The 26,739-nt window shown below is 36.5% G+C and overlaps 1 protein-coding gene across 1 annotated transcript in view; it reads left to right on the top strand.

Moving 5' to 3' along the window:
- CLUL1 (clusterin like 1) overlaps positions 1-23,378 on the top strand; it is a 28,864-nt gene extending 5,486 nt beyond the window's left edge. Inside the window, 6 exon segments of the mRNA XM_033135596.1 lie at positions 144-311; positions 2,187-2,610; positions 4,943-5,086; positions 18,019-18,233; positions 21,883-22,083; positions 23,280-23,378. Of these exon segments, the coding sequence (XP_032991487.1) occupies positions 144-311; positions 2,187-2,610; positions 4,943-5,086; positions 18,019-18,233; positions 21,883-22,083; positions 23,280-23,378 (1,251 nt within the window).
- The last annotated feature ends 3,361 nt before the right edge of the window (positions 23,379-26,739 follow it).

The raw sequence follows: 26,739 nt of genomic DNA, 5'->3' as shown, positions 1-26,739 counted from the left end.
GGTAGATCTATCAGCTGCTAGAGGCCTAAAAAGGCAATGAAGAAGTTGTTTAGAATATATGTATTTTTTAAAGAGTGAAATCAACTAAGGTACACATAGACGCATAGAATGAAAATAGGATTTTTTTTCTATTTTTTAATTAGGAAGCCCTGAAACTTATGAATGAAGTTCAAGGACATCTGGAAGAGGAAGAAAGGCTATGCCAGGAGTCTTTGACAGATTCCTGGGATGAACGCAAGTCTTGCCTTGAAAGTGACTGCGTGAGATTTTATGTAACCTGCCGACCTGGTCAGTCCTCTATAAAAAACACGGTAAGGGGAAAATAGAGCTCAAGATTTCAGAGTTCTTAAGGTACCCACTTCAGCTTACTTTTTAAAAAATTAGTTTATATTAATAGTTAGAACAGAGGTGCCTGGTCTGATATTGGCCTTTGGCAATCTAGAATCTAACATTCGTTCTTGCTTATGTATGATTCATCTGTATATATACAATTTATAAGTTAGAAGAGCCATTCAGTGTTTGTCCCTCCTTTTAATGATGCTATATGTATCTCTCTTATAAACACTCTGACTCTTTCTGCCTCGTATTTGTTACTTGTGAACACGTTCCCACTAGATTGTAAGCTCTTTGAAGGCAAGGACCATATCTTATTTATCTTCATTAAAGCATTGTAGATATCCAATAAATATTTGTTGAATTGCAGTCTGAATAATAGTATTATAGTCTCTGATTTCAACATGCTTTAACTTTTTTCTCTGGAAGCCAAACATTTGAAGACATTCTCTGCCTCCTGAATCTCTCCTTCAGCAGGCTTGCCCTCTTATGGCAGCATGCACACACACACTCATGTCCCCTTTAGCCCTACCCATGCATGTCCTGTAGGACTAGCATGTTTTCTTTTTTGCCCCCTTTGGCTATCTTCTGGGTGGAAGGAATCACAAAGAGAGGTGACCTGAATAGGATGCGCTCTGCCCTATAAAAGTCTCCTACTCTATTGGCCTGAATTTCCCTTCCCCTTCTAGAAGTGAACTGAGAATGAAATGGAGTGAAAATTTCCTCTCCACATTAGAGCACACACTAATTAGAGTGTGCTCCTGGCTTGGCAGTGCCATACCCAATTACAGAGGGACCAACCCTTAGGATGATTCGTACGCCAAGTTAATTTGCCTCCACTGTTAATTGCATCTGCTCTATTTTTATAGCCACTGTCACTCTTTAATACACAAGTACATGGTGGAATAAGCACTGGCTGGAATTCAGGAGATTTGGAGACAACTCCTATCTGTGCCAGTTTTGTGGCCTTATGAAAATATCTTGGGGCTTTAAAGTTTTGTTTTTGTAAATGGAATCAGGTAAACATAAGCTGTCATGGGGAGAGGCAGACAGTCCACCCAGATTACTTTTGGAGAAAGGCATGAGTCCTCTAAAAATTCCTACTGAATTCTTTGAACAGTAGGGGGATGCTACAGCAGTGATGTTCAGTAGTTATGTTTCTTACCACACAACATGGGCATACCCCTATTATATAACGATAATTACGTTCTGGCACAAAATTCAGTGTCACATAGATGAAATAGAGCATGGTGTGAGTGCTGTAAAACTTTCTCCCAAATGAGTGGGGAATTCTATAATTACAGCTTCATTCCTTTCACTAAAGCCAAGGAGGGTTTTGATTACTGCAAATAAGTAGCCTCTTTAGCTGTATTAGGCATCTATAGTTCAGTGTGAAAATGTTGATGAGATGACAAAGAGGAGAGCATAAAGACACTAATTACATTCCACTGAAGGAAAACAAGAGAAGAACTAAGACACTCAGACAGAGGTGGTAGACAAGAGCCTTACTTACCCTTTTCAGGCAATCTACACAGTGCCCTTTAGACTATGGCATGTCAACCACCACCAGTAAATCAGGCTGTGGCTTGTCAACAATATTGGAAATTTGGCTTTTTTAGGCCTTTGATAGGCAAACATACTCCAGGAGGAATTTCAGATCCTATTTCCATAGTCAGTGTCAAAGCCAGTAGAAGAGTGTTAATAAATTATCTTAAATTGAATCACCTTTTCTTAGTTTGCCCAGAATTGTTCTTGATTTAGAATGACTACTGTAAATTGACTTGAAAATTAACAATAAAATAGTCCAGACAGAAAACAAATTTTTTACTCCATTTCTGTCCCCCACTCCACAGATTGAACAGTTTTTTAGGAAGATATATCAATTTCTGTTTCCTTTCCATGAAGATAATGAAAAAGGTCTCCCCGTCGGAGAAAAGGTCATGGAAGAAGATGCACAACTGACCCAAGTAGAGCATGTGTTCAGACAGCTGACTGTGGATGTGGCATTTCTCTTTAACAGGAGTTTTAACATCTTCAAACAGATGCAACAAGAATTTGACAAGGCTTTTCAGTCATATTTCATGTCAGATACAGACTTACTAGAGCCTTATTTTTTTCCAGCTTTATTCAAAGAGCCAACAAAAAACGTAGATCTTGTGCAAAGTTGGGACATTCCCAGCTTCTTCCAGCTGTTTTGTAATTTCAGTCTCTCAATTTATCAAAGTGTCAGTGCAACAATTACTGAGACGCTGAATGCAATGGAGGATTTACCAAAACAAGACAAAGGCAAGTATTAAAAGATTATTTTTACTTAGATGTCTACACTAAAGTCAAGTTTTATTTAGCTCTGGGAATGGTAGACATTTCCAAGTCATTGTACGATGCTTCCGAGAATGACAATTTATGGATAATCAAAGTTTCAGACCTCAGCTCCCAGTTTGGGAAGAAGCCTAGTGTCACGTAGAACCAGGTCACAGTGCCCTTCACGGCCTCCTCTCACGGCATCACTGTAATTCCTTAAATTATAACGTTTATGCCCAAAACCATACAAAATACTCATAGGCAAACACAAAACTATAGAAACAGGAATTTCTATAAAGCATAAGAATTGCCTTCTACCAATATCACTCATGCCTATGCTGCTTCATGTTTTAAAGCAGAAGGAGAAACCTTCTTCAGGCTTCTGTGGAGTGGTTGGGACACAGCATCGCAGAAATGAGTGGCCATGTGGGTCAACTCTAGGATCTGTGTTTCCTTGGACTTATTTCTTATTGTCCACTAGGCCAGTAAAAGACTGCTCCCCTCTGACATGAAAAGTAAAATGGGCTCCTTCTAAAATCCTGTCATTTGTGACATGGATGAACCTGGAGGGCATTGTGCCAAGTGAAATAAGCCAGTCACAGAAGGACAAATACTACACTTATATGAGGAATCTAAACTAGTCAGACTCATAGAAGCAGAGAGTGGAATGGTGGTTGCCAGGTACAGAGGAGAGGGGTAAATGGGGAGGTATTGGTCAAAAGGTATAGAGTTTCGGTTATACAAGATGAATAAGTCCTAGAAATCTACTGTATAGCACAGTGCTCAGAGTTAACAATACTATATTAGATACTTAAAAGTTTGCTAAGAGGGTAGGTCTCATGTTAAAGTTCTTATCAACAACAATAATAATAATAATAATAATAATAATAATGGCACTAGGACATTTTTGGAGGTGATGATAGTTTTATGGTATAGATTGTGAGGATGAGTTCATAGGTGTATACTTATTGCCTGAGTCATCAAGTTTTATATACTAATTATATACAGATTTTTGTATGTAGGAAAAAAAGAAAGACTTCTTCTAGCTGACTATTTTCGAATTATACCAGCTCTAGTTGGCAACATCTGAATCAAATTCTCAAAATTGTCACAACATTGCATAACGGGCCTTTATATAGGAGGGGCTTACTTTGCGTTATCAGAAAACGAAGCCAGGAAACAATGCATTACATCCTTCCCGTCCCATTGTTCCATGAGCAGAACAGCCATCATCATTACTGGAATTGTCGTTAGGTTCTATTTCAGGGTCCGGTGGACTTTTCTTGTAAGTCAGGTGTTTTGTCTGGTATTCAGTTCTGAGATTTCAAATTCACCAAATATTGAGGAAAAACATCAAGGCAGTAGACTAAATATATCAATGCTGGAATGATGTTGAATAATCTTTGCCTGATGCTTTAAACAGATATCAAAGTCTTGGAATAATATTCAGAACATGTTCATTAAAACAAAATTATGCCTCCTCCCACCCTATCTTTCTCAATGTGTAGCAATCTTACACGTTCAAATGTGCACAGGAGTATTAGTGATTCAGACAGTTGAAATCTAAACAATTTCCCAACCAATGCAACTCCCCCGACACTACCAACTCAGAATGCATGTTTTCATCAGTATGCCTGAGGGTCCTCCCCATTCACACAGCCCAGAACCAGCCCCTGCTCTCAGCTGGATCATGGTCCCCCTCTCCCTGTCCTCTCACCACCTTCACCTTGGTGGTGACTTGGACATGCATGGTCCCCGATAACTGCAAAAATTAAAAACAAACCAACAAACAAAAAAGTATGCAGGAAGCTCAACAGAGGAGAATTTCTCTTCCCAGATAAGCAGATAAGGACTATTTATCAAAAATAGGCAGGCAGGGGCTGGAGGATATTTGCATGCGGTTTCCATTACTTTTTCTGTACAGGTGGTAGGTGAGGAATAAACCTACTGCCTCTAGAAAATCCACCTAATGAGCAGACATTTTGAGCTTTGCCTCTTGCGGTAGGCAGCATGATAGCGTCCCAAAGAAGTCCACATCCTAATCTCCAGAACCTGTGCCTATGTTAGGTTACACAGCAAGGGGAAAGTAAGGTTATAGATGGAATTGAGGTTGCTAATGAGCTGACCTTAAAATCGAGAGATTATTCTGGGTTATTAGGTGGGCCCGATGTAATCACAAGATTTCTTAAAAGTAGAAAAAGGAAGCAAAAAAGAATCAATAGAAACGGCAGCATAAGGAAAAAGAAATGACATTGTATCCACTCCTTTAAAGTGCAGGCTTAATGGCATTGATATGTAAATCTGTGTTACGCAGACGCTAACCTTGGAGGCTCGAGTTCAAAGATGATGCCTGTGCAGGACAAAGGACTGAGCGGAGAACTTGGCCCGAATTTCTCGGAATGTTTCCAATTTCATTCAAGATGCCAAGCCTGTCAGAATTACCTGTGGGAAGGTAAATAATTATTAGTTTTTCAGGGCTTCAGTAGTATTCTGGTCAGAGGTCAAAAATTACAAGCATTGTGGATTCATTTGCTTCCCTTCAAGCACTTTTATTGCGAGCTTACTTCCATCTGGGGGTACTCAGTGTAGGTTTAGAAACTTTTATTATTTAAAAGCAGGTGAACTCACTTTCCCTTTCTTTAAAATTCCCTCCTTGTTCCTGTGAATTTGTTATGGTTAAAGGCCAAACAAACACTAACGTGTGCAAAAGAGAACCATGAACAAACTAGGGTAACTCTTCTTACTGCGAAGAAAAAGAAAACCCACCAATGAAGGCAATCTTCCTATTGTGTAAGCAAATTTTTAGCCGAGCTTTTTTGTTGTTGTTGTTTTTTTAAATGGCAGTAACACTTTCCAGTTGGTGGGTTAATTACTAACCGGTATTTAAATAGGAAAAGTAGCTTCCTGTTGCAAGCTCCAAGCAGACTTTGTTCTCCCAGATCTGACCAAGAGCGGCCTCTCTGTTCTTTTCCCAGGTGAGAAATCTTTTCTCTCCACCAATCTCTTACCCCTTTTCTAGCTCCCTCCCCTCATCTTCCCATAACTAAAGTTATTTCTTCCACCCGCTAGGGCCTGAAAGCACATTTTCTTACAAAAGCCAGGAAGAGCTGTTAATTTTGGTGCCCTAAGGAAAGAAAATTATAAAAAGTGTGGCTAAGGGCTTGGAGTAGGAGGTCCAATATAAACTGGACCTTTTTGTTAGAGTGGAAGGGGGTCTTATGTCTACTGAATGGTTAGCTACTTGGCTCACTGCACCAGTTTCATTATTTCAAAAATGGGGTTAATATGTCTACTTCTATAGGTGTCCTGGAGACTAAATGAAATGTCTGAAGCATTGATTCTCATTATTCAAATATTTGTCTTTTAAGTCACAGTTGTAAGATTGCATACAAAAACAGAAGCTTTTATAAGAGAAAAATATACATTATTGTAACAACCACTTGTAAAAATAGTCCCACTTAGAATCTAAAAAACAAAAGAAACGAACAAACAAAACAGAAACAAATTCATAGATACAGAGAACATTTTGATGGTTGTCAGATAGTAGGGGGTTGGGGAGGTGAGTGAGAAAGGGGAAGGGATTAAGATGTATAAATTGCCAGTTATAAAAGCAATCATGAGATGTTAAGCACTGCATAGGGAATATAGTCAATAATATTGTAATAAGAATGAATGGTGTCAAATGGGTACTAGATAAATCAGGATGATTACTTTGTAATGTATAGGAATGTTTAATCACCATGTTATAGATCTGAAACTAATGTCAACTGTAATTGAAAAATAATAAAATTGTTAAAAAATAGTCCCACTCAAACATCTCATCATTAACTTCCTTTCATCCCGTGAGAAGCTTTGATGAATAATCTCTCATTGATTGTCATAATACAGGAGATGAGGGAGAGGGAATCAGAGGAAGGTGGTCAAAAGTTACAAACTTCCAGTTATTAGATAAATACGTACTAGGGATACATTAGTACAGCATGGTAATTATAGTTCACATTGCTATATGGTATATATGAAAGGTGTTAAGAGAGTAAATCCTAAGAGTTCTCATCACAAAGAAAATTTTTTTTTCTTTTTATTGTATCTATATGAGATGATGAATGTTAACTACACTTATTGTGGGAATCATTTCACAATATATGCAAATTAAGCTATCATGCTGTACACCTTAAACTTATACAGTGATGTATGTAAATTATTTCCAAATAAAACTGGAAAAAGATAATACAGAAATAAAATCACATAATACAGTATAATCAATAGGCATCAGATAATGCATCAGATACAGTATATGGCAGATAGCACAGTATTCATGCAATGTAAATTGCTGCAAAAGTAAAACCTAAAGGAAAAGATGTCCTAATATGCTCCCATACAATTTAAAACTTTTATTATAAAATGCATTTTCTTGTGAACATGTAAAGAATAAAATAATTTTAAAAACCATGTGCCTACTGCCTAGATTAAAAAATAAAAATATTACCATAACAGATGGAGTCCCCACTGCATCCCTTCCACGTGACACTCTTTATCTCTAAAAGGAAACTGCTGTTTTGAATTTGGTGTTTATTTCCTTGCATTTTGTAATCTTTTTATCATGTATGTTTACATACAGCACATGCCATACATAGCAGTGTTTTACACTTTTTATTTTTATATTGTCAAAGTATAATGTTTAAGCTTAAAAATATGACTCATACAAATATAAAATGAGCACATATTAAGATTAATTTATCCAATTAATGAGGGAACCAGCAAAGTGTTCAAGATGTTTCAGAAGAGTATAGGAGAGACCAAAGTATTTATAGCCAAAGATAGACAGAATGTTGAAGTGTGATTGCAAAATTAGATGCAAAATTAGTTAATGTACTAAAGGGTAATAAAACTGTAACTTTTGCAGTTATGTTTTCCATCAGACCAAAATAATTTACATCTCCACTGGGCAAAACTCATTTGCAACTTTCTAATCTATAATTTACATCGAACTGCATAAAGTCTGGTCCTAATCAACAGTAAATAGTGAATCCAAAAAGGATCATTTCCTTAGGGAATTAAGTAATTTTGGGGTGGACCTCTTAGCCAATGCTTTGTAAGACATTGCAAGCACACACAGCCATTCTTTTGCCTTATTTCCAAGTTTTGGATAGTTTTTCTTAGCAACATAAATGTTAGTGCTTATGAATTGTCTGCAACTTGGCTTTTTATGCAGTACAGTTTGTGAAATTTAATCATGTGAATACCTGTTGTTGTAATTCCTTAATTTACTGTCATATGTTAGCTATGTAAGCATATTACAATTTATTTATGCATTCTTCTGCTGAAGTATGTGTTGCTTCCAATGTTTTGCTATTACAAACAACTCCCATACATTTCGTCAAGCAATGATTTTGCCTCTTCATATAAACATCTGATTCCTTTTTTGTTTTAAGACTAAGCCCATTATTAATTATTATAATCTTATATTTGGTAAATATAAGGTAAATGAAATATTTTCCAAAACATTATAAATCATTTTTTTCATTATTTACCATACATTTTTGAACCCCGTTTTGAGTGGATTCAATATAAGTGGCTCTTTTCCTCTTTTCCTATACCAATTACTGGTCCTGGCTATATATACCCAAATTCAAAATAGTAGGGGTTTTGTGAGGGGGTAAAAGCATTGTGATGTGGAAGGGGCAAAGTGGGGGCTTCATCTGTTTGGGTAATATTTTATTTTTTAATATAGGTGGTAGGCACATGGGATTTACTCTGAGGAATTTCTGTCTCTGGTCCAGTTTCTGTTATATAAGACCATGTAATTATCAATTGAACTGGATCACTTATGAAAGTGATGTAGGCAACATTTATAATTACTTGAGAACAACAGGCATAAATGGGTAGCTCACACAAGCAGAAGGGGACATATGCACAGAAGATTAAAAACAAAATGACCACAATATTTTGGAGCTCCTCCCATCAAGAGGTGGAGTCTGTTTTTTCTGTACTGAATCTGGGCTTGGCTGTGGGTCTGGCCTTAGCCAATGAGATATTGGCAAATGTGACCAAAGTGGAGCTTTGAAATGTGCTTATAAATCAAGGCTTGTCTTCTCTTGCTGTCAGAAAGCCCAGGCTAGGCTTCTGGAAGACGAGAGGCCTCAGCAATCCCAGCTGAGGCCCCCAAATCTGAAAGAGGCCATCGTAGACCATCCAGCCCTAATGGAGCTGGCTCAGAAATAAAAATAGTCCAACCAATGCACAGAAACATGAGAAATAATAAATATTTGTTTATTATGCAGCAACAGCTAATGGATACATATTGTCACACTTCATAAGAGACACCTGCTAAATGTGAGTTTTCTTTCTTCTCTTGACACACTCATTTGTACATCTATGTGGTGCCTAAAAAATGCCTTAAGGTGCTGTGGGTCCCACTGAACATATGAGTGTATTTTGAAAAATAACAGACTTTATTGAAATAGGTTTGATATACCATAAAGCTCACCCTTTTAAAGTATACAATTCAGTGATTTTTAATGTCTTCACAAAGTTGTATAACCATCACAACTATCACATTCCAGAATATTTTCACCCCAAAAGAAACTCCATAATCATTAGCTATCACTAACCCTTCCCCCCAACCCCTTGTCCTAGCCAGCCTCTGGCAACCACACAGCTTTATGCCTCTATTTTCTTCTAAGAGTTTAATAGATTTAGTTTTTACATTTAGGTCTGACACATCCTTTTTTTTTTAATTAAAGTTTATGGGGGTGACAATTGTTAGTAAAGTTACATAGATTTCAGGTGTACAATTCTGTAATACATTATCTGTGTCTCACATTATGTGTTCACCACCCAGAGTCAGTTCTTCCATCACCATATATTTGATCCCCTTTACCCTCATCTACTAACCCCCTCCCCCCTTACTCTCTGGTAACCACTAAACTATTGTCTGTGTCTATGAGTTTTTGTTTCTTCATTTGTTTGTCTTGTTCTTTTGTTGTTTTCAGTTTTATATACCACACATCAGTGAAATCATGTTTCTCGACTTTTTCTGACTTATTTCGCTTAGCATTATAACCTCAAGATCCATCCATGTTGTCGCAAATGGTATTATTTCATCTTTTCTTATGGCAGAATAGTATTCCATTCTGCATATGTACCACTACTTTTTTATCCATTCATCTATCAAAGGACACGTTGGTTGTTTCCATGTCTTGGCCACCGTAAATAAAGCTGCATTGAACATTGGAGCACATATATCTTTATGGATAAATGTTTTCAGATTTTTTGGGTAAATACTTGGGAGAGGGATTGCTGGGTCATATGGTAATTCTATTTCTCATTTTTTGAGGAACCTCCACATTGCCTTCCATAGTGGCTGCACCAATCTGCATCCCCACCAACAGCGTATGAGGGTTCCTTTTTCTCCACAGCCTCTCCAACACTTGTTACTATTTGTCTTGTTAATGACAGCCATTCTAACTGGTGTAAGGTGATATCTCATTGTGGGTTTTACTTGCATTTCTCAGACAATTAGTGATGTTGAGCATTTTTCATATGTCTATTTGCCATTTGTATGTCCTCTTTGGAGAAATGTCTCTTCAGGTCCTCTGCCCATTTTTCAATTGGGTTATTTGTTTTTTTGTTGTTGAGTTTCATGAGTTCCTTATATATTTTGGATATTAGCCCCTTATCGGAGGCACTGTTTGCAAAAATCTTCTCCCATTCAGTTGGTTGCCTCTTTATTTTGTCAATGGTTTCTTTGCTGTACAGACGCTTTTTAGTTTGACATAATCCAATTGATTTATTTTAGCCTTTACTTCCCTTGCCTTTGTAGTCAAATTCATAAAGTGCTCTTTGAACCCAAGGTCCATAAGTTTAGTACCTTTGTTTTCTTCTATGCAGTTTATTCTTTCAGGTCTTATGTTTAGGTCTTTGATCCATTTTGAGTTAATTTGGGGACAGGGTGACAGATAGCAGTCCAGTTTCATTCTTTTGCACATGGCTTTCCAATTCTCCCAGCACCATTTATTGAAGAGGCTGTCTTTTCTCCGTTGTATATTTTTGGCTTCTTTGTCAAAAATAATCTGTCCATATTTATGTGGGTTTATTTCTGGGTTCTCAATTCTATTCCATTGGTCTCTGTGTCTGTTATTCTGCAACTACTATACTGTTTTGAATATTGTTGCCCTGTAGTACATGCTGAAGTCAGGGAGTGTGACACCTCCAGCTCTATTCTTTTTTCTTAGGAGTACTTTGGCTATTCAGGGTCTTTTGTGGTTCCATACAAATCTGATGATTTTTTGTTCTATTTCTTTAAAAAGTGCCATTGGGATTTTGATCGGGATTGCATTAAATCTCTATATTGCTTTGGGTAATATGGCCATTTTAATTATGTTGATTCTTCCAATCCATGAGCATGGAATGTCTTTCCATTTCTTTGTGTCTTCTTCAATTTCTTTTAAAAATGTTTTATAGTTTTCAGTACATAGGTCTTTCACATCCTTGGTTAAGTTTATTCCTAGGTATTTTATTCTTTTTGTTGCAATTGCAAAAGGAATTGGGAGTTTTTATTTCTTTTTCTGAGATTTCATTGTTAGTATATAGGAATGCAATGGACATTTGTATGTTGACTTTGTAGCTGGCAACTTTACTGTATTCGTTTATTGTTTCTAATAGCTTTTTGGTAGAGTCTTTAGGATTTTCTATATATAGCATCATGTCATCTGCAAAAAGTGAAATTTGACTTCTTCATTCACAATTTGGATGCCTTTTATTTCTTTCCCTTGCCTGATTGCTCTGGCTAGGACTTCCAATACCATGTTGAAAAGCAGAGGTGATAGGGGACAGCCCTGTCGTGTTCCTGAACGTAGAGCAAAGGGCTTTATTTTTTAACCTTTAATTATGATATTAGCTGAGGGTTTGTCATATATGGCCTTTATTATGTTAAGGTATTTTCCTTCTATTCCCGTTTTATTAAGCTTTTAATCATTAATGGATGTTGTATCTTGTCAAACGCTTTTTCTGCATCAATTGATATAATCATATGATTTTTGTCCTTTATTTTTTCTATGTGGTGTATCACATTGATGGATTTGCGTATGTTGAACCATCCTTGTGCTCGTGGGATAAACCCCGCTTGGTCGTGATGTATAATCTTTTTACTGCATTGTTGCATTCGATTTGCTAGAATTTCGTTTTGGATTTTTGCATCTGTATTCATCAGAGATATTGGTCTGTAGTTTTCTTTTTTTGTGTTATATTTACCATGTTTTGGTATCAGAGAATATTGGCCTCATAAAATGAGTTAGGGAGTATTGTCCCTTCTTCAATTTTTTGGGAGAGTTTGAGTAGGACAGGTATTAGATCCTCTTTGAATGTTTGGTTGAATTCACTAGTGAAGCCATCTTGTCCTAGACTTTTCTTTTGGAAAGGTTTTGGATGACTGATTCAATTTCGTTACTGGTGATCGGTCTGTTTAGATTTTCCAGTTCTTCATGGTTCAGCCTAGGAAGGCTATATGTTTCTAAGAACTTGTCCATTTCTTCTAGGTTATTGAATTTGGTGGCATATAGTCCTTCATAGTATTTTTGGATGATCCTTTGTATTTCTGTGGCATCCGTGATAACTTCCCCTCTTTCATTTCTGATTTTGCTTATTTGTGTCTTTTCCCTTTTTATCTTAGTGAATCTAGCCAAGGGTTTGTCAACTTTTAAAATCTTTTCAAAGAACTAGCTCTTTGTCACATTAATTTTTTCTATTGGTTTTTCTTTTTTTATTTCATATAGTTTTTCTCTGATTTTTATTATTCCCTTCCTTCTGCTGACTTTGGGTTTCATTTGTTCTTCTTTTTCTAGTTTTTTAAGGTGTAATGTGAGGTTATTTTTCTGAGATTTTTCTTGTTTCTTGAGATAGACCTGTAATGATATAAATTTCCTTCTTAAAACTGCTTTTGCTGCATCCCAAAAATTTTGGTAGGATGTATTTTCATTCTCAATGTTTCTATGTATCTTTTTATCTTTCCTCTTATTTCTTCTTTGACCCAGTCATTCTTTAAAAGTATGTTGTTTATCTCCACATATTTGTGGTTTTTCCTGCTTTCTTTTTGCAGTTGATATTCGATTTCAAAGTCTTGTAATCAGAGTATGTGCTTGGGATGATTTCACTCTTCTTATATTTGTTGAGGCTAGTTTTATGTCCTAATATGTGGTTTATCCTTGAGAATGTTCCATGTACACTAGAAAAGAATGTATAGTCTGATGTCTAGGATGAAGTGCTCTATAAATGTCAATTATGTCCCTTTCATCTAATGTGTCATTTAGGGCTGCTATTTCATTATTTATTTTCTGTTTGGATGATCTATCCATAGCTGTCAATGATGTATTTAGGTCCCCTACTATAATTGTGTTTTGGTCAATTTCTCCCTTTAATTCTGTTAGTAGTGTCTTGGTATATTTTGGTGCTCCCTGATTGGGGCATAAATATTGATGACTGTTATGTCTTCTTGTTGTATAGTCCCCTTTATCATTATAAAATGTCCATCTTTGTCTCTTGTTACCTTTTTTATCCTGAAATCTGTTTCATCTGATATCATCATGGCTACATCTGTTTTTCTCTGGATACCATTTGCTTGGAGTATCAATTTCTACCCTTTTACTTTGAGTCTATATTTGTCCTTGTAGCTGAGATGTGTCTCTTGGAGGCAGCATATGGTTGGGTTTAGTTTTTTTATCCAATCTGCTACTCTGTTCCTTTTTATTGGTGAGTTCAGTCCATTTACGTTTAGGGTTATTATTAATATGTGAGGATTTCCTATCATTCTGTCTTTAGTTTTCTGGTAAGGCTGTGTCTCCATCATTTCTTTGCCTTTTTGTTGCTGTCTATTATTTCAGCATGATGGTATTCTATGATTTTTCTCTCTATTTCTTCTTTTATTATGTTATATATTTCAGTTCTGGATTTTTTTTTTTTGAGTGGTTACCATTAAGTTTATGTAAAAGAAAGTTTCATATTTAGAGTATTCCATTTTCTTCAGCATGCTTACTTTCTCCATTCCCTTATACCAGTTCAGACCTTTACTCTTCCCCCTTTTATGTTTTTGTTGTTGCAAATTATCCCTATTTATGCTGTGAGTTGATTCCTGGGCTGCTCTTTTCCTTTAAGTGTTTTTCTTTTTCTTCTTCTTTATTCTGTACGTTATGTTTAAGTGTATAGTGTCTTATTTGGTGTAAGGTTGCCAATTCCTGCTTCTGTTTGTCTGTTCGTAATACTACGCGTGGTTTTGTATTCTTTTGCTTTTTTGTTTCAGGTTGAATAGGCGCCTTCAGTATTTCTTGTAGTGCAGGTCTTGTGTTAGAAAATTCCCTCAGCTTCTGTATGTCTGGAAAGGTCTTTATTTTTCCTTCATATGTAAAGGATATTTTTGCTGGATATATTATTCTTGACTCATAATATCTCTCTTTCAATAGTTTGACTATTTGATTCCACTCCCTCTTGGCTTGTAGAGTTTCTGCTGAAAAATCTGATGATAACCTAATAGGCTTTCCTTTGTAGGTTACCATCTTCTTTTCCCTGGCTTCTTTGTCGTTAATTTTTGACAGCTTCAATACAATGTGCCTTGGAGAAGGCCTGTTGGGGTTAAGGTAATTAGGTGTTCTATTTACTTCTTGGATTTGAGGATCCAGTTCTTTCTACAAGTTTGGGAAGTTCTTGTCGACTATTTGTTTGAATATACTCTCTGTTTCCTTCTCCTTTTCTTTTCCTTCTGGTATGCCCATTTTCCTTATATTACTCTTGCTGATGGAGTCAGAAAGTTCTTGTAGAGTTCTTTTATTTCTTTTAAGTCTCAAGTCTCTCTCTTCTTTGAGCTGTGTCATTTCCACATTTCTATCTTCGATGTCACTGATTCTTTTCTCCATCTGGTCAGCTCTATTACCTAAGCTGGCTATTTCATTCTTCATTTCTTCTAATGTGTTCTTAATCTCCAGAAATTCTATTTGGTTCTTTTTTAAAATTTCAATTCTTTGGTAAAATGTTCATTTTTGTTCTTTGATTGTGTTTCTGAGTTCATTAAACTTCCTGCGTTTTCTTGCATCTTGTTGAGTATTTTCAGAACTGCAATCTTTAGTTCTCTGTCATCTAAGTCACATATCTCCATGTCTTTTAGTTCATTTTCTGGAGACTTTTCATTTTCTTTCTGAGCTGTCTTGTTACCTTGGTTATTCATGGCAATTAGTGAGTTGTTATTTCTCTTCCTACGCATCTACAGGAGTGGGTTCTGCAATAGGTTGGTAAGAAATGGTCTTTCCTTTGCTCTCCAGTAGGTGTCGGTAGAATGCTTTATTTTCTTTCCGTCTGCAGCCTTTAATTCTCTCTCATGCTGTAATATTATATTTTCTGTGTACTGTATTTGCTTCTCACACAATGGGTAGATTCCCTGGAAGGCGGGCTTCTCCTCTGTGAACAGGTTTCCTGGGTCACAGGGCACTGCCTCTGTTGGGGGATGTGGAAAGCTTCTGAAGTTCTGAAGCTCTTCCTGCACCACATTCAGGGCCTGTGTGTTTCAGTGGCTCTGTTTACCCCTGCAGGGATCCGCCCAGATAGGTGGGGACAGGGGTAGGGGCCCGGTGGGTTGTGAGAGGTTGCTGTGAGCAATGGCAGTGACAACAACCACTGCCAGTCCTGCACCCAGGGCTCTCTCCCCTTTGCCAGAACTAGTTGGGCTGCAAGTCTGTGGCTGTGGGCTGCAGCTCTCAGAATTGCAAATATTCTGTTCTTTAATGTGACACTGCTACTCTTCTGCTTTTAGCACTGAGCAGGTGGGGGTGGGGCGAGCTCTGAGAGGGTGGGGAGGGGGCAGCTAGTCTCCAGGCCTATGCCTCCCATCCTCTGCTTGGCAGTGAGGGCTTAAACTGCTGTTTTCACGCTTCTTCCCTCAGTCTTTGCTCTGAGGTCTCTACCGTGAGCATTGGGTTCAGCTGTATTTTCTGCTGCTCCCTCAGGCGGGACTGTGGGCCATAAGCAGAGCATTAGCAATCTGAATTCTTCCCTCTCTCACAGCTGTGGTAGCACTGGAATGCAGAGAGCTCAGAGCTCAGAGCCTGTGTCTCCTCATTTCCTGCTTCCTTCCTCCCCCACTTGCCCAATTTGCCCACCATTAGATGATTTCAGTTGCATGTCTCCTAGTCTTGCCTGTCTGCTGCACAGGGAGTCCTTTGTGGAATTACAGTTGTTCAATTTGTTGTAAATTCCAGGGGAGATTTCAAGAGGCTGAACTCACGCTGCCATTTCTATGTCATCTAATTCTGATACATCTCGCATTAGTTTTTGTATATGGTGTGAAGTAGGGGTCCAAAGTCTTTATTTTGCAATTATCTATCTAGTTGTCTTAGTTCTACTTATTGAAGACTAGTTTTTTCTCTCATAGAATTTTCTTGCCACTCATGTTGAAAATCATTGACAGCAAATGTAAGGGCTTATTTTTGGACTCTCAATTCTATTCCATTGATCTATATGTCTGTCCTATGTCAATACCAGACTGCTTGATTGTTGTACTTTTTAATAAGTTTTGAAATTGGGACGTGTGAGTGCTCCAACTTTGTTCTTTGTATTCAAGATTGTTTAGGTTATTCTGGGTCCCCTGCACCTCCATGAATTTTGGGATCAGCTGGCTGATTTCTGCATAAAAAGCATTTGAGATTTTATTAGAGATTAAATCTATAGATCAATTTGTAAAGTATTGCCATCTTAACAATATTAAGTCTTCCAACCCATGAACATAGGTGTTTTTCCATTTATTTAACTCATCATTAGTTTCTTTTCAAAGTTTAGTTTTCAGTGTACAAGTCTGGCACTTCTTTTAAAAAAATTGTTCATACGCATTTTTTTCTTTTTGCTGCTATTGTGAATGGAATTGTTTTCTTAATTTTATTTTTGGTTTGCTCATTGTTGTATATAGAAATACTACATTTGATTCATTTTTATATATCAATCATGTGTTCTGCAACCCTGCTGAACTGTTTATTCGTTTTAAAATTTTTTGTGTGTATATGTACTCCTTAAGACTTTCTATATACAATATCATGTCATCTGTGAATAGACATAGTATAGTTTTTCCTTTCCCATATGGTTGTGTTTTGCATGATGTTTTACCTTTGTTCTAGGGAAATCTTTTTCCTGGATGGCACTCTCAAGAGTAAATGAGTATCCCTTGTAGAATTCTTCTTGCCTAAGATCATGAGGAAATCACCATCGTTTTCCTCCATAACTAAACAAAAACAACTTTATATCATTATTCTAAAAGTTGACAACTGTGAAGTTGCAAATGGCGACATTTTAAAAGAATATCTGTACCTCCTTTCAAATATATGCTCTATCTTGTTAACTGTGACTCCCTTTGTTTTCAAAATGTTTTCTTGAATTACTTTTCAAACATATACTATAGCAAATTTGTTTACAAAGGTCTCCCTCTCCTGAAGATTCCAAAACAATTTCTTCAAGAGTGTGAGGTGTCAGGGAACTTTGTATTATATCTATACATAAAAAGAACCAACAAAAAATGTTTAAGACCTGAGATGAGGTAGTCACCTGGCTTCCTGTTGGTGGATTCTTTCCCACCCTTATCTTGCGGAAGGCATGCTTTTTTAGTAAACAGCAAAAGATATAATTTAGAGAGTCTGTGGTCTTTTTCCACAACAATCTCATGATCCTGGGTGCCCTAACACATAGACACTTCCATAGTGTACAGATAATCTTTACGCAACATCAAGCTGCTTGTCAGCACAGCTATGTAAGTTCCTGTAACCGTGTTTCAGTTTGATGGGCTGTTGTACAATAATAACAAAGAACTGCAGAATTTTAGTGGCTTGTAAACACAAAGGTTTATTTTTCACTCTACAACATGTCAGTTACAGTTTGAGTGAAGACTCTGCTACACATCTCCTCACTCAGGATGATGGAGCCTCCACCACACGGAGTAAAACTAGTTCCACTCTCAGAGGGAAGGGAGCATGATAAATCCCAAACTGTTCTTAAAAGCTTCCTCCAGAAGTGAGACATATCACTTTGAAAAAGATCATGCTCAACTTCAAGATGGCAGGGAATTGTGATTCCCCCATGTATCCTGATCAAAATATCAGTAAGTAGCTCTTCAGAGGCACCATAGAAAGAAGAAAAAGGAAGAAAAAGGAAAAGTAACACTTGCTAAATCTGTAACGTGTGCCGACCTTGTGATCAGGCACTTTCTGTTATTTCATTCACGTCCATTTTATCTAGTTGAAAACTCACTCAAGGTCAAAAGGCTGGAAATAGAAAGTTTAACGGCTAGGATTTAAACCCACATTACCCAACTCCAAATTCCACAGATCTTTTCCTTTATCACGTTTCTTTCTTTTTTGCTAGACTGTCCTGATGTACCTGAACTACACACAAAAGTAGATGAAGCCCTTAAATTGGTCAACATATCTAATCAGCAATACGTCCAGGTTCTCCAGGTGACCCAGCATCACTTGGAAGACACCACATATTTAATGGAGAAGATGAGAGAGCAATTTGGCTGGGTGACTGAACTGGCAAACCAGACCCTGGGAACTGAGAACATCTTCAATTCCATAAAGGTAATGGAAAGACTCAAGAGCAGTTAAGGAGATTACATGTACATACACTGGTTTGTCTGTTAATTTACTTAATAATTACATCTGAATCTGAAAACAAGCTGTAGGAAGATATTCATATTTCCAATTGTGATTGTGTTCAGGCTGACTCATTATAATGTATTAGGTTGGTACAATAGTAATTGAGGGTTTTGCAATTTTTAACCTTTTAAACCACAATTTAAAAGGTTAAAATTTTTTGCACCAATCTAATAGTTAATAAAACTTTTGCACCAACCTAATAATTAAGTGGTCTTTAAAAAACAAAAAACTCTGTAAAGAAAACCAATTTAAAACACAAAATACTTTCTAATCCAGAGATGGTTAATTCTGCTTAGTTATAGGGCTGTAACTGATACAGGTAACCTTGAAGAAGCCTGGCCAATGTAGTTTTTAAGAAAGAACAATTTCAGGTAAAACAACTTGAGTTCAAAACCTGACTCTGAAACTTACCAGCTGAGTAAGCTTGGGAAAATTCCGTAACCTTTCTAGGCCTCATTTAATCTTGGGAAATGGGAATAATAATAGCTACTCTAAAGTGTGCGAGTACATCTGTAAAGCAATTAGTGTAGGTTCCTTATAAAAAGCAAGAGCTCTATAAATCATAGCTCTTGATAGTTTTTGACACAATCAGCTGATTTACCTTCAGATTTAAACATATTTGTATATTAATCAATAAAAACATATTGCTATCTTAAGTTGAACTTATACCATGTCTCTCACATTCAATCAATAGCTCCTTTTGTGTAACGAAACAGTGACTGAATTTCCTTCCTGACCTCCTCCCCTGCCACACACATTACATCGATATACAAATACTCCAGGCTAATGATTCCTGATGAGGTTAGTATTGGCGGGTTCCTAAAAAGACCTGAATACAAAAATCACTGGGCAGAGCAATTGAACATGCAATAATTTGGGCAACATGTAATGTTGGCAGCCTACCCCGATCCCTGGGGATCCTATTACCATCTCCAGCTGGTGCTAGTGCTAACTGTTCAGCCCTCAATCTTTTCCAAAGGGTTGTCCTTGGGACCACTTATGCTCCAGAGCTCCCAGCAAGATTAGGCTGAAGCTGGAGGTCACCCGAAGCCACATCCTCAGTTGGCTTCTCCCTCTTCTCTATTTTGTTTGCCTCATGCCCTAAAAGTTTCCCCGGAAGGCACTCTTAATCAATCACTTGGGTCAGAATCAGGCTCTGCTTCTAGGGAATCTGACCTCTGACATTCTGTAACCTAGTTTTTCACCCTGTTTCAAACTGCAAAGTTGTGGCCCCTGGTTTGACAAATACGTTTAGAGAGTCAGAACCAGCACATGAAAACAAAACAAACAAATAAACAAAATATGTGTCAAGCAGGGTTTCAGCTCCCGCTCCCCGCACCAGAACACAGGATATGGGGAGGCCAAAACCAGAACAACAGCAGAGCCATAGATATGGGAGTCATACCACTATGTTCTCGATGGCAGCCGGGCTGAAAACACAGGAAACAGCAGCACACGATCGGCAATCCGCTACCCACTTCTCTGCCAACCAACCAACCAACCAACCCCCTAGCCTAGCCACCACAGTTATATTAGTGGCTAATGGCTAACCGGTAACAGCTGATGGCTATCTACTACCAGAGCCAGCACCTTCCCACATGAGGCCGAGAGCCTGGAAACTGCTTTCTGTGCTCCCCTCAGACAGACTACAAGAGAAAATATTAGAGGTCATTATATTTAACATCATATGCATATGTCATGGAATTTTCATTTCCATTATGTGTGCATTAATGTGTGTATATAAATATGTGTGTATTGGAAGACCCTCCCTACTCACCTTATCTGGCCCCCAAAGATTTCTTTCTTTATCTGAAGATAAAGGAAATATTAACATATGTGTGTTTTGAGTCTTGATGTGAAATGTATTTGCTACTGTAGACCATAGTCAAAAGGTTTTGAAAACCACTTCTCCAATCTGTGCTGTCTGATACTATTACTCTATTAAATTACACCCTAGAAGGGCAAAATAATTCAATATAATTTATCATCCTCACAAATACAGACTTTTACAAATACAGACTTTTAGTTTAATGAGGAAAAGTCTTTATCTTGAAGAATAATATGTTAAGAAAAATTTTAGCATTCTTTTAATCTTTAGAAAGATATAGCTAATATCTAATCGTTTTTATCATAGTCAGTATTTTCCATTCTATGCTTCAATTTGCTTTCATTGTAGTGTCTCTGAGTAACACTAACATATTTATCTCAAATTCTTTATATTAATAACACAGTCACTTCGGTATAAAAACCTCCATATAAAATAAAATTATGGTTTTCAATGATACATTTTTATAATAATCAACACTAAAGAGCACTTACTATGTATCAGGCAATGTTCTCTAAGAACTTTCCATATCTCAGATCATTTAATACCCTCCATGATGCTATAAAGCAAGTATTATTGTTTTCCCAAATTTTCAGATGAGGCACAGAGAAGTTAAACAACTTGTCTGAGGTCACACAGTTACTAAATGGTAGAACTGGGATTCAGACCCAAGCAGTATTTCTCCATAACCAATGGCTTACCCACTTTGCTGAACTGGCTATAAAAGTTATTTTTCTCAAAACAACTCTTATTTCATCATGTAAAGAAAAGTGCAAAGCCATATGACAGCAAGTACTAAAGAGGAAACTTGTGTAAAAAAATATACAAATTCCAGCAGGTGGTAAAAGTTATGTTCCTTGGGTTGTAGTTACACAGGTGTTAGCTATATAATTATTTGTTAAACTAGACATAAATGCTTTAGGCAGTTTTATATGTGTTATAGTCACCAAAATGAAAGGGGGACAAGGAATGTTAGCTATTCCTTTGTAAACAGGAATTGAGAAATCACCAGTTTTTATTTGTGTTAATATTTTGCTTTAGTTTTTTTGATAAGGGAATTTATTTGAAACATTTTCAAAAGAGTTATCTTAAGGTTACATCAAGTTTCACATCAGGAGTTTCATTTAAAGTATTAAAAATCAAAGTATTTGCACTTGAGAATTCATTAAGAGTAACATGCCTGTCAGATAACTGTCTCTTTCTTTACCAAAAAAATCACACACACAATCATAAATTGTAACTGTCCTAGGAAAACTCAGTGTAAAACTTGGTGCGTCACATTAGTATGTCTGGCATAAGCAGTAGCACTCACCAAGTATTCCATCTGCTCACTCATACCTTCCAGCTCCTCTTGCAGTTAAGTGGTGCCATGTGGCAAGTTCTGGCCAATAAAATGTGAACAAAAACAACAAGGGTTGTTTCTAGGCTGAGATAGTGAAGAATCTGTATGTGGTTATCCATGCTCTTTCTCTGCTGAGGGCACAAAGAAAGCCATGTGTTCCATAAGCTACAGCCATGAGATGATGTCCCTCTGTCAGCAAGGATCCTGAGTGTCTAGGTGGTACGGAGCCCATAAAGGACATGTAACATGAGTAAGAAATAAATTTTTGTTGTAGGAAACCACTGGAATATTGGAGCAAATTTGTTACCGCAGTACAACCTAACCTATCTTGACTAATGTGGTATTAAATTAATCCTTAGTGTGCACTGGGGTTTAGTAACCTTTTACTGTATGATCCTTCCTAGGTAGTCCCAGGTGTTCTTGATGGAAATTTTTCCAAACAAGATGAAACGATAATAGACTTCAACATCTTGCCTTCCCCCAAATTCACACTCAAGATCCCTCCTGAAGAAAATGCTGAGAGTTCTAACTTCGTTAGCTACATGCTGGCAAAAGCAGTACAGTATTTTAAGGAGCGTTTTAAAAGTTGGTAAGCAGAGTGCCTAGTTAGGAATGCTTTGTTGACAGGTGTAGATGATTCATAAAAGGAAAAAGCAACAAAAACTAGTTTTAAAACATCTGGAAAATATGTTCAACTTCATTAATAATCAAAGACGTGGAAACTAAGACAACATAGCACTTTTGCCAATCAAATTTGCAAATCAGAAAAAAATACAAAGTTCTGATAGGAGTGTGATGAAATGGGAATTCTTGTATATTATTGGTGGGAATATAAACTGTTTTTGTCTTTTTGAAAATCTACTTGATTATGTGTGTCAAGAGCCATAAAATTTCTTTTTGATAAAATAATTCCTGGAATAAATCTTAAGGAATAAATCTAAATTTGATTAAAAATCCCCCCCATCCCAAGTTCTACAAGTTTATTTGCAAAAAGATTTAAGGTAGTAAAATATCAAAAAACAATCTTAATGTCTAAAAACAAGAGAATGGCTAAGTGGATTATGGTGAAATATCTTCTCAATTAATGGTACAATTAAAACTATATATATTCTCCTTTGGTAATATGGTCAATGCTAAAGAATAATTACATTTTAATTCTCAGTTATTACGGTGTTTTTCTGAAAATAAGACCTAGCTGGACCATCAGCTCTAATGCGTCTTTTGGAGCAAAAATTAATATAAGAGCTGGTCTTATTGTACTATAAGACACGATATAATATAATATAATACAATATAATATAATATAATACCGGTCTTATATTAATTTTTGCTCCAAAAAACTCTTTAGAGCTGATGGTCCGACTACGTCTTATTTTCGGAGAAACACACTATTCATAAGGAGAAACAAATTTAAGTTTTTAAATTCTAAAAGTAACGAAGTCACAAATTCCAAACATTTAGAAGACAAAAAGTTATCCATAATCCTATCATTTTAACAAAAGTTTATTTAGCAAACACTGTGTATATGTAAAGCACAGAATAAATGCTTTGGTTTCCCATCAGAGGCAGGGTCTATCATAGAAGTTCATCTAACCAGAGAAACTGTGAAGATCCCTTCAAATAGTGCTATTAAAAATATCCATAAATACGGCTTTTCTATTATTTTGCTATGTGTTAATTTTTCTAAAGCCAACAGTATTTATTCTATTACTCATTCTCGACTTTTATTCCAATAAAAAATACACTCAGCCTATAAATAACTTATTAATATTTTTATTTTTTGCTGCTTTTTTCAAAAAAGGTAAGAAGATACAATACATCCTATACCCAGCAAGTAGAATTACCTCTTCAGCTGAGACCCAAAAATCCTGAAATACATAGGATAATACAATAAACATAGCTGCAGGAATATATGTCAGTTATGTATTATAGAGTACTATTAATTTTCTTATGTTGAGTGGCAGTTTAATAACTATTCAAATTGAGTTACAATGAAAATTCCTTTTTTTCAAAAAATCAAGTGTACATATTACTATATTCTATAGGACATTAATAATTCTTTATGTATTTATAAATTAAATAAATATTAAATCACCAAAGTGTCTGTTCTATCACTTCTATTATAAATATGCCGCTTTCTAATTAATAAAGGATTCTTCTTTCAATTTGCTTTTTAAATTTAGTATATAACAATTGACTTTTGAAAAATATCTGTAATTCATTCCTTTGTTTAGTAAAGACTTACACCTTCCTGCATAGGATTTTTTTTTAACATAACAAAATTTACTATTTTAACCATTTTTAAATGTACAGTTCAGTGGCATTAAGTATACTCACAGTGTTGTACAGCCATCACCACCATCCATCTCCAGAGCTATTTCATCTTCCCAAACTGAAACGCTATATCCATTAAACTCTAACTCCCCATTCCTCCCTTCTCCCAGCCCTTTGCAACTGCCATTCTATTTTCTGTCTCTATAAATTTAACTATTATTTGTACCTTAGGTAAGTGGACTCATACAGTATTTGTCCTTTTGTGACTGGCTTATTTCACTTAGCATAATCTCCTCAAGGTTCATCCGTGTAGTCATATATTTCAGAATTCCTGTTTTTTAAAAGGCTGAATGTATCACATTTTTTGTTTATTCATTCACCTGTCAATGGATACTTCGGGTGCTTCCACATTTTGGCCATTGTGAAAAATGCTGCTTTGAACATGAGTATACTGAATAGTTTCTTTTTAACATTAATAGAATAGCACTCTCTTTTTACAAGGCCATACGTATTTTATGGAAAACACAGATGTTTTTGGCTGACACTTATGTAACCTCATAATTTGGACCTTGGTGCAATACAACAATAGGAGAGTCATTTGCCAATATTTGTCACTAAGGATTACATTGGGGAGATATTTATGGTTAGTCTTTTACATTATAAAAAGGAATATAATTAAAGAGTGGACTCAAAACATTTGTCACCCAGTCTTGAGGTGTTTGATAGAAAGGCTTGTCAGAAAAAGTTAGAGTTCAGAGTCAACCCATTGAATATAATCAAGTCCAAATGAAGATAAGGCCTTTACTATCATAACTGAAGGCTATAAAAAACTAGGATACTATTGATAGAATCCTGGATTTAATGTACAGTAAATCTCAAATGAATAGAGCCTAGTCAAACATACACTTGATATATTTTTCAGAGGAGATGCCAGAAAATAAGTTGTGAAAGGAAACTGACTATTTTATAGTCAATGAACTATCAGAAACTTGTAGACTGAAGAGAGGAAAGGGAGAGACCAGACTTAAAGCAGCTGTGCAGTGAAAAACCTTTACATACAGGCTGACCTGGGTTTTAATCCCACCTGCTATGGTTTCTATGTGTGTGACTTTAGACAAGATCCTTAATCTCTCTAAACCTCAGAGTCTTTATCTGTAAAGTGATAAGAGTCGTGGTTTTTGTTTTCTAGAGTAGTTTTGAGAACTACAGTTAATAACTCATAACAAGCATCAATAAACGATAGCTTTGACTATATAAAGAATATTATAATCAAGCTCGTGACTCATAGTTGGCTCTCAAAAAATGTTAGTTTTCTGCTTTCCTTTACTTACTTGTATGAACATTTTTTAAAAAAAAATTTTTATTGAAGTATAGCTAACATAGAATATTATATTAGTTTCAGGTGTACACCATAGTTACTCAACATTTATATACCTAAAGAGTGATCACTACGACAAGGCCAGCACTCATCTAACACCGTACCTCACTATCATAATATTATTGACTATATTCCCTATGCTGTACATTACATCTCCATGACTTATTTGTTTTATACCTGGAAATTTGAATCTCTTATTTCCGTTCACCTTTTTGACCCCCTCTTTTAAAATTTTTCAATTACAGTTGACATTCAACATTATTTTATGTTAATTTCAGGTGTACAACATAGTGGTTAGACATCTATATAATTTAAGAAGTGATCCCCCAGCTAGTTTAGTACCCACCTGGCACTATAAATAGTGCATATTACTGACTATATTCCCTATGCTTTACTTTACATCCCCAGGATTATTTGTAACTACCAATTCGTCTTCTTAACTCTTCAGTTTTTCACCCTGCCCCCCAACTATCACCCTGATAAATCTAGCACCCATCTGACACCATACATAGTTATTACAATACTATTGACTATATAACCCGTACTATACCCCACATCCCCAAGACTACTTTGTAACAACCAATTTGTACTTCTTAATCCCTTTCCCCCCTTTACCCACCCTTTTAACCCCCTCTTATCCAGCAACCATCAAAATATTCCTGGTATCCACGAGTCTGTCTCTGCTCTGTTTATTTTGTTCTTTAGGTTCCACATATAAGTGAAACCACACTGCATCTGTCTTCATCTGGCTGACATTCTCCACTCCGTACAATACACTCCAGATCCATCCATGCCTCTGCAGATGGCAAGAACCCATTCCCTTCCATGGCTGAGCAATACTTCATGGCATACGAGGTCAGACAATTAAGTTCACAAACTCATCCTAGAAAAAATGCTACATACCTCATTGCTAAATATCACTACAGTCACCTTTGAAGAACTTCCCTTGGGAAGCTATGTACCGACACCAGCACCTAGTCCACCCCTCAAAGCAATTTTGGAACTCTTTTTCTGGAATGGCCATCAGAGATGTCATTATATTACCCTCGATGTCCTGAATGTCATACAAATGACTTCCTTTCAATATTTCCTTTATCTTCGGGTAAAAACTAGAAGTCATTGGGGGCCAGATCAGGTGAGTAGGGAGGGTGTTCCAATACAGTTATTTGTTTACTGGCTAAAAACTCCCTCACAGACAGTGCCGTGTGAGCTGCTGCATTGCCGTGATGCACAAGCCATGAATTGTTGGTGAAAAATTCAGGTTGTTTAACTTTTTCACGCAACCTTTTCAGCATTTCCAAATATTAAACTTGGTTAACTGTTTGTCCAGTTGGTACAAATTCATAATAAATAATCCCTCTGATATCAAAAAAAGGTTAGCAACATCGTTGCAACAAGTTCACGAACTTAATTGCCCTACCTTCTTATGTGCACTACATACTCTATCCATTCATCCACTGACGGGCACCCAGGCTGCCTCCACATCTTGGCCATTGTAAACAATGCTACAGTGGATGCACACATCCCCCCGAAGTAGCATTTTGGGTTTCTTTGGATAAATACCCAGAAGTGAGATTACTGGGTCCTTCTTTGTCTCTTTTTATAGCCT

The sequence above is a fragment of the Rhinolophus ferrumequinum genome, chromosome 19, assembly GCF_004115265.2.
Source record: "Rhinolophus ferrumequinum isolate MPI-CBG mRhiFer1 chromosome 19, mRhiFer1_v1.p, whole genome shotgun sequence".
NCBI classification, from domain to species: Eukaryota; Metazoa; Chordata; class Mammalia; order Chiroptera; family Rhinolophidae; genus Rhinolophus; species Rhinolophus ferrumequinum.
The sequence above is the reverse complement of the archived record's forward strand: the minus strand, read 5'-3'. Positions and strand labels throughout refer to the sequence as shown.